This window comes from Lampetra planeri, unplaced genomic scaffold, assembly GCF_965212315.1.
Source record: "Lampetra planeri unplaced genomic scaffold, kcLamPlan1.2.h2 scaffold_789, whole genome shotgun sequence".
Classification (NCBI taxonomy): domain Eukaryota; kingdom Metazoa; phylum Chordata; class Hyperoartia; order Petromyzontiformes; family Petromyzontidae; genus Lampetra; species Lampetra planeri.
Genome location: NW_027615611.1, coordinates 1 through 8,819, shown reverse-complemented (window position 1 = coordinate 8,819; position 8,819 = coordinate 1). Strand labels below are relative to the sequence as shown.

Below are 8,819 nucleotides of genomic sequence, written 5' to 3'. Positions count from 1 at the left end.
GTTGGTCAGCAGTTGGTCAGCTGTAGGTCAGCAGTTGGTCAGATGTTGGTCAGCTGTAGGTCAGCAGTTGGTCAGCTGTAGGTCAGCAGTTGGTCAGATGTTGGTCAGCTGTAGGTCAGCAGTTGGTCAGATGTTGGTCAGCTGTAGGTCAGCTGTAGGTCAGCTGTAGGTCAGCAGTTGTCAGCTGTAGGTCATCAGTTGTCAGCTGTAGGTCAGATGTTGGTCAGCTGTAGGTCAGCTGTAGGTCAGCTGTAGGTCAGATGTTGGTCAGCTGTAGGTCATCAGTTGTCAGCTGTAGGTCAGCAGTTGGTCAGTAGTAGTTCAGCATTGCTAGTGGTAGTTCAGTTGTAGTTCATCAGTAGTAGTACAGTATTACTAGTGGTAGTTCAGCAGTAGTACAGTGGTAGTTCAGTATTACTAGTGGTAGTTCAGTCGTAGTTCAGCAGTAGTACAGTGGTAGTACAGTAATACTAGTGGTAGTTCAGCAGTAGTTCTGTATTACTAGTGGTAATTCAGTCATAGTTCAGCAGTAGTGCAGTGGTAGTTCAGTAATAGTGCAGTATTACTAGTGGTAGTTCAGCAGTAGTACAGTGGTAGTTCAGTCGTAGTTCAGCTCATGTGAAATGACAGAAAATATGATATTGTGATTGTGGGGGAAGGAGTGAGCCCTCTTGTGATCAGGTTACCAAGTAAACGAGATTGAGAGAGACTGCAGAGTAGAACGACAGAGAACTGGAAGGATCAATACTTCCACACCTTGTCTCTCAGCAGATGGCGACTTCAGAACACTGAGCGATCAAACTGATCCAACACGAGTCACATGTTCACATTGGCATTTTATTTCCCTAAATACAAAACCGCACCAGTGTCACATTATTGAGGTTATATGTACATGTACACGTACTGAGCAGCTCCAAAACACAATCAACCCTCCTGTTGGGCAGATCCACTGTCAAAATGATTAACCAAAGACTGTTGTTGGCCTCAGGTCCTTCAGTCAGCTTCCAGACTGGATATCTCTGCTTGCCCACTCTCCCCGAGGAGGCACAGCAACTTCTTATAAGCGCTCCTGGTCCACAGAGAAGACACACGCATTAGTTGGGGCACATTTACGGTTGGTTTCATGGGACTCCAAAGCTGGATTGATGTCTCTGCGTTGACCTGACATGAACCCTACACCACCCTCGGTGTTTCTACTTGTCCGTCGCTACTCCGTCTACTTCGCCGCCATGAAATGCAACTACACATCGACACGACGCCGAAAACGACGGCGTAGGTACCGCATTGACGCAGACCACATGCAGTTGGTTGCATAATTCTTAACTCACCGTAGAGCAGCGTTCTTGCCCAGGCCTCTCTTGTGCTCGGTGTTTCTCAGAGTGACAGACAGGTTGGGGATGAGCGCTCCAACCACCAGGGGGTCTAAGACGGCCACCGTCTCCAGGGCGCTGTACACCTGCCTGTCGTAGACGCCCGCGTTCTGCTCCACAAACGACCTGCGAGCATCGGAATCACTCAGTCAATCAAGTAGTCAGTGGACACACATACACTAACAGACTGTTCGCTGTTAGAAGGAGGACGTGAGGAAACACTGGAGACCGGTGGAAACCAAATAAAAAGTTGTGAATACATGAAGGAGAGAGACAGAAACTCATTGGTCAAGTAGTGATTGCTTGACACAGTGTAAGAGAACTAAATCAAACACTGAAATACTGAAAACATAGAGACAATTTTAAACAGAAAAGAGACGTAATGATGAGAATAATAGAAGAAATTTGAAATTAAGTTCAACATTAAAATGATATAGGGGAGTTTATAAGATAAATCATACGACCAATAGATAAAAAGGAAGAATCCACTTATTGTTCACATTGGCTTCAATTTACCGCAGGACAGTGATGACGTGGTCACACGGTGGCTGCGCAGCAGCAGCAGCAGCACATCGCTCCACCACCAGCTGCAAGACATCTGTGCTCGTCCTCCTCACTGCAGACACATCAGACAGCTCAGCCCTCCACTTACTGACTGCAAACAATTCAGATTGAGACGCCCCGAGGAGAAACACGACCGACCGGGCCGACGTGTCACTTCTGTCATACCGCGATAAAATAAAGTACAAAACAATAAAAACAAAGTAGAACATGAGTTTGGGTCCACGTGTGAACTCACCCTGCGGCTCGTTGACCAGCATCACGCAGCGCAGCAGAGCGGGGAGCGGCAGCGTGAGGAGGGCGGGGTCTGAGTCGCCGTTACGCCTCAGCAGCTCCAACAGGAACATCAGCAGGGATGCGAGGCGAGGTGGAGGGGCGTGACCTTTGAACTGGAGGAAGTTCTCGCTGTGACATCAGACAGGACAAAAAATATGAGAATACATTTGTTGTATTTACGCCGTTAACTGCAACAAAATGCTCTTGAACCTGAGCTATAATACAGTATTATACCTTTATTATTATGTTAATAATAATAGTAAATAACATTTAAAAAAAGAAATTAATTAATCAAATAAATTCAATAGAAGTAGTTCATGAAACTACAAATATGTCCACATTCTGAAGAATGAATGTTTCTGTGGGAGCAGGGTTTATTTTCACACCGTTTCACGTTCCTTCTCTTTGCTCCAAACCTGTTTGTTTGATCTGATTTCACACACTGAACCCAAGCAAACAGAAAACATTCGCCTTTGCTTCATTGGTGAGACTGGTCTGGAGCAGGGAGAAGGTCCTGTCTTCTAGACGTGTCCCTGCTACAGTTTCCTTGATCTGCTTGATCTGCTGCTGAAGTTTCATGTCTGAACTGGGGCCTGTTCTAGGCTCAGTGACAAACCCTGAGTTTGTTCATCCTGGGATGAGGAAAAAGTCTGTGGCTTTCAGTTCTATTTTCATGAAAACGGACAGAAATCAAAGCAAACTTCTTGAAAGTTCACACGTCTGAATTCATACCAGATCACCTCCACGATGGTTCTCCTCAGCAAGGACCCGGGGGGGGTGGGGCTCGTCTCGCAGGCGCCCAGGAGCACCGGGTGGTTGGCAATGACGCCAACGGACGGCGAGGCAGGAAGGAAATGGTCCAGATATCTGCGGGTGACCGTGCGCAGCTGCTGCTTCACGTGCATACCCTGTGATTGGGAGACGCTGGACGCCACAGACAGACCCTGCAGGAGAGACAGCTGACAGTCGTCCAGCTCCTCTAAAACGAGTGTGGGTGTGTGTCTACATGGTGGAGATGTTTAAGCCAACCTGTAGATATAGAGGCAGACTGTCCCGAAGAGCTTTGTCCTGCTGCGTGACGTTGTGGGGAAGCAGCAGCCCGTCCACTATGCGGAACAGCAGCTGCTGAGCTTTAGAAGTAGCCAGCAGGGGGCTCCAGTGCTTCACTATGCAGCCTGGATCACACACACAAACACACAGTGAGACAGATAGAAAAGCTCTAATGATTGGTGACACGAGTCTGTGTTGTAAAAATGAAGAGGGAAGTGTCTAAATGCTGCTCCTACCAACAGCCCAGTAAGCCAGCTGCAGCCCGTCCTGATTCTTGCTGACCAAAGAGGGTTTGATATACTTCAGGATGTCTCCCATGTAGTCCAGAGCTCGGGTCACCATGGCTGAACGCTCAGCCAGCACCTGCAGGCCGCTGTACACGAGGCCCACAGCCTGACACGTCACACAGAGAGAGAGAGAGAGAGAGAGACGGTCTGAATACACAGACAGCGCCGCTGACAAAAGGAAGGCTCTTTATTGTATACGACACTATCAAAATAAAGAAATTAAATCCAGAATCAAATTATAAAGTATACACAAAGCATTCAGTTAAAGGCCATTGTGTACTTAGAGCAATTAGACATTTACAGTATGAGGATATATATACAAATTCACCTCATTTCCACCGATATTTTGTTATATTTGGATTAATACCAAATATTATTTGTTTTTAATTTTCAATTAATATACCCAACCATATTTTATCTGTATCAATACTTTCCTTGACTTGAAGAAAACAGTGACAGTGATTTCATTTTCACTTCAACAGTTAGCTATAATAGTAAAATTCAAGTAAAATTCATTCTGATTCGTTCTTCATTCTAGCATCCATGATAATGTATAAATCACTTTGTGTAGAGTCCTCTGTCATTCTACACATGCACGGTTCCTTCTTGCCTTGCAAAAACAAACCTCCGTCCCTGGTTGGACTCAAACCCCCGACCTTTAGGTTAAGAGACAGACACACTGGGCCACAGTGACAGTCCACAGCTGCTATTGTGAGTTCCAGAGACAGATGCTGAAAATGTCCCTGATAATGAGGAGGAATCCTTCAACAGATTCCTGGATCCAGATGGTTCCAGAACATTTAATCATCTGGTCCTGGTCCATTAGCAGCATTTACTCCACATTTCATTAACATCCGTTCAGAACTTTTAAAGTTATTTCACTAACAGACAGACAGAGACAAATGTCGACAGAAACATAACCTGGCCGGCGGAGGTAATAAAGTTTGCACAGTAGAATCAAGTTCAATTTCCCTTTGTTTCAGCTTTGACCGTGTATCTACCACCTGTGAGTGTCCGTTACCTTGACAAAGAGCTCCAGGGCTGAGGTGGGTGCCGTCCTGCCGGCTGCAGGCTGGACAGCGGCTCTCTGCAGGAGACCGTCCACCTCAGGCAGCCTCAGCACCAGACGGGTCAGCTCACACAGCTGCTCCTCCGCAACCCGGCCTGGAGGACAACACACTGGACGTTTAACGCATGGCCACGAGGGTACGGTAAGAGTTTAGTCTGACAACATGACAACATATTTCACAGCGGCTCTGAGTGAATGTTGTAGAGAATATAAGAATAAAGTCACATGTGTATCGTTTCTGGGAGCTGATGCAAAAATTGGAGCAAAAAAATAAAAAGGGATGTGATCTATTGTCAATCTCAATCTTTTTTCTCACACTGTAAGATTCGGATTGATCACCATCACCTGTTCTGCTATCAGCTCCATCGGCACTCTTGTGAAGGTGCTGCTGGAGAACACATCTGAACCAGGCCCGCACGGACAGACTTTGAGCAGAAGCTGAGTCACTGCTCAGTGAGGTCACCAGCCCACTGGAAAACACATCACAATGACTTCAGCAAAGGGCGCACGGCTGTGTGCCGGGTTTACTGCTGTTGACACACGTCAGCTGACTTAGCACAAGAAGCATGTGAGAACAAATGGAAGCATGATTTACAGTAAAACCTAAAACTTCTTTTGTAATTCCGGTGTGGTCCCAGTGGGCCGATCTCGGCCCGTACCTGTTTTGGAGCAGATGTGGAAGGTAGCGAGTCACTAGAAGTGGGTGCGTCATGTCGTCCCAGCCGAAGCAGTGCATGATGGACTGGACTGGACTGGGCTGGAGGTCTTGGGGGGCAGAGCTGGGCAGATCCAAGGCCAGCAGGGTGAAGCCTGAGGACAGTGAACCAGGACGTGGACGTCTGCATCAATATGTGCTGGACACACAGGATTTAGTTGAAGGAGCACATGCCCTACGTCCTAACTGTTCATGTTGTGGGCTGGTTTACAAAGGTCCTGTGTCCAGATCTTTTAGCATCATATCTCTTCATTCATGTCAATTTCTCCAGACTGGTCATCAAGTATCCATACTGGTTGACCTCGTCCCCTGCCTGCCCATTTGTCTTTCACTCAGTGCCTCCTTTTCCTCCCATTGGATGTTGCTGACCTGCTGCAGCATCTGCCAACTGTGCTGGAGGGGTCTGGGAGAGGCGTAGGCTGCGGAGGAAGGGGTAGAAGTGCGCCCAGAGTGCTGCTGCTACCGCTAGGTGGTGCTCTTTCACTGCTCCGGTGGTGGCAGGCGCCCAGGTCAAGGTGGGTCCTGAGTGGACACTGCGTTGATGGACCCGTCTGGAGGGATACACAAAGGAGAAAAATAAATCTATCCCATGCAAAACCCAAACAGTGTGATCCCTCCTCAAAATTCCTCTTTCTCCATTTTAAAATCCTCTTCCTCCCCTCTCTCTCTCTCTCACTGCTTCTTAAACTGTCTTTGCTTGCTTCTCTCCTGGGGGATTACTGGATGCGCTGGTGCGCTGTAGTGTGGAGCAGAGCGGAGGTAGAGGTGGGAAAGGAGAGGAGAGGAGGCTATTATAGCCAAAGAGTGAAGCCTAATGCTGATCCCATGTACACAGAGTGTACTTTGGCTCTTCTGGCTCATCCTTGGCCCTGGTCCTGGCCCCAGCCGCTACAGCAGCCCCACTGTGGCTGGCATTAGCCCAGATAAGCAGCTGAAGGAAATGTAATCTCATTTAGACTGGAGATGATCCTCCTGTCCCCCTCGTCTGCCCAAATGGGGGTGAGGGGATGCTGGGTTTGAGGTGTTCTGGGGGGTGGGGGGAAGGATTGAGGGACCAGGAAAAACCCCTCCTCCCTTTCTATCACATCCTCAGCCATGCACAAGGCTGCTGCTATCTCACACACACACACACACACACACACACACACACACACACACACACACACACACACACACACACACACACACACACACACACACACACACACACACACACACACACACACACACACACACACACACACACACACACACACACACACACACACACACACACACACACACACACACACCAGCAGTGCCTTCCCTTCCAGCAAGGTTGCATCTAATCCAGAGAGAGCTGAGACAATCGATTAGAGTCTGAATTCATTAGCCTCGTTACTACTGCGGAATGGGCCTTTCACACCCATCAACCCTCATTGTACAAGACATCGTCAGAGACCCCACTTAATCCTCACTGCGCTTTCTTACAATGTGTACGCACCGACACACAAACACACGCACACACTGAATGCCTGCACACTATTAGGGACCCCATTTAACCCTCCCCCAGCCGCATGCGCCATACAGACACATACACAACTAACTACAGCACCCGCTGATCAGAGTCTCACCCATCAACATTATTGTGTTAGTCAGCGTTTCTACCTCCACCTATAATCCTATTTGGTGCAACTCTTGCCAGAGAGGAGGTGTCTCACTCACTCCCTTAGCTTTTTTTTTTTTTTTTATGTTTTTTTTCCCTCACCCAAACATGCAAGTGAGCTTTAAGATTTTCTTAAGACATACTTGTTTTACCCATGCAATCCTTATTGTTGATCCATAGAGAGACTGACATAGTCCACTGTCATTGAAGGTCCACATGTTGACTGCTTTTGGGACACTGCACATACATACTGTTGGCTTCTATCCATCTATTCAACTAGTATGTGTTGTAACTCGCCGTAACATCATGGAGGCTTTGTGTTAATGTGATAAAACGGCTTGGTTTTGAGAGAACCACAACACTCATAGATGGTATATATAGATATTTTACGATCCTGCATCTACATAATCGGTGTAATTGGTTTTTACATGGTAAATCCAAACCAGCAGCTGCGTCTGACGTGACTGAAAAGAAAAGCTTAATATCCTGCTAAGTCTGAATGATCATTAAGAAAAAATGTTCCAGAGGGAGGTCTGTATTTTATCAAGCCAAGGAGATGATGATTAATTGTTTGTGCTGAAAACAGATCCAACAGGGTGTGTCAATGCCAGCTCACCTCATCAACCACAGACACCCCCCGCCCTCCCACAGGAGAATGTCATGAGAAGGAATCAAACCGAGGAATTATGCCTGGGACTGGCGTCTTGCCGAAGCGCCATGGCGATGGCGATCGAGAGGTGAGTGTTGGGTCCCTCCGCTGCCTTACCCGTTGGCAGAGTAATTCTCCTAATGTGTGCGGATTCCACATGGCTCTTAATAGACATAACGATGTGGCTAAATTTGCCAGGGTACATAATTACCCATTAATTGTGTCACAGTAAAAGGCATTAATCACAAAGAGATACCAAGAACTGCTAGGCCCAAGAATTATGCTTAATTTGACAGGACAGGCTGTGGAGAGGGAGAGCATGGTATTTTTTTATTTGGTTCAATTGGTCAGTGTGGTTGTGGCCATAACACACAGGGCCTCTGGGAGTACTGTTCTGTTCTTCCTCCTCCCCCAAGTTAGGGAATTAGCTAAGCTAATGATATAATGTGTGTATTGGGAGTCAGGTGTTGGGATACGCTGGAGAATGGAAACAATCTACAAGAACAAACAGATGGTTCTATAACATGTCCACTCTTGTCCTACATCAATTTTTTCATGTGATTTCTCCTCTATAATATAGATTAGAATTCACTAATAATCACTTGTATTGACAGAATGACCATCCTGAAGTGATGTAACATCTTATTACAGCCCTCAGCTTCAACATGTTAACACATTCACATCCCTCTCATCAGTATTGTTTCTGCCGGCAGCTGTTTTCAACAATAAATCACTGGCACGTGCACGCAGAACAGACAAAGTTAGAGTCTGCTGCTGAGCTAAAATGAGCTATTGCTGGATTTACTTTGTTCATTTACACAGGCATGAAAAATAATTATATATCAATCCTGCACGAACAGCTTGTTGACACTAAACTTAATGAAATACAGCAGCTTCTTTAGCCTTATTTTCCTTTTTTTAAAGACAATCTGTTGTACAGCCAACCGAGATAAACTTTGCATCTAAATATCCAATACAGTCTCAACTACTACGTCGAATGCAGATTAACTCAGGCTGACTAAGGTCACCGAGGTTACAGCTGACACCTGTTTGTGTCTCCTCCTCCCCACAGAAGCAGACACTGTTTCAGCTGAAGTGCGTAACCTCCAGCTGAGGTCGTTCATGTAACAAAATCCTGTGTCCTACAGCTGAACCCGTCCTGACGCCTCGCTGCCCATAGTCTCTCAACACCAGGGA

General features: G+C 46.8%; 1 protein-coding gene across 1 annotated transcript; it reads right to left on the bottom strand.

Annotated features, from left to right (window-relative positions):
• Positions 1–993: 993 nt before the first annotated feature.
• On the bottom strand, positions 994–7,692 carry MMS22L (MMS22 like, DNA repair protein). The gene is made up of 12 exons (XM_078624456.1): positions 7,682–7,692; positions 5,698–5,879; positions 5,273–5,423; positions 4,959–5,083; positions 4,566–4,708; positions 3,494–3,650; positions 3,237–3,382; positions 2,940–3,151; positions 2,170–2,336; positions 1,887–1,986; positions 1,329–1,496; positions 994–1,069 (listed from the first exon to the last, which is right to left on the bottom strand). Exons 1-12 carry the CDS (start codon positions 7,690–7,692, stop codon positions 994–996), a joined length of 1,638 nt encoding a protein of 545 aa, XP_078480582.1.
• Between the last annotated feature and the right edge of the window lie 1,127 nt (positions 7,693–8,819).

Coding starts and splice junctions, on each gene's coding strand:
- MMS22L (XM_078624456.1), bottom strand. Junction 3,152..3,236: donor GTCTGCCTCTATATCTACAG/GTTGGCTTAAAC, acceptor TCTCTCCTGCAG/GGTCTGTCTGTGGCGTCCAG. Junction 1,987..2,169: donor GCTGGTCAACGAGCCGCAGG/GTGAGTTCACAC, acceptor ATGTGTCTGCAG/TGAGGAGGACGAGCACAGAT.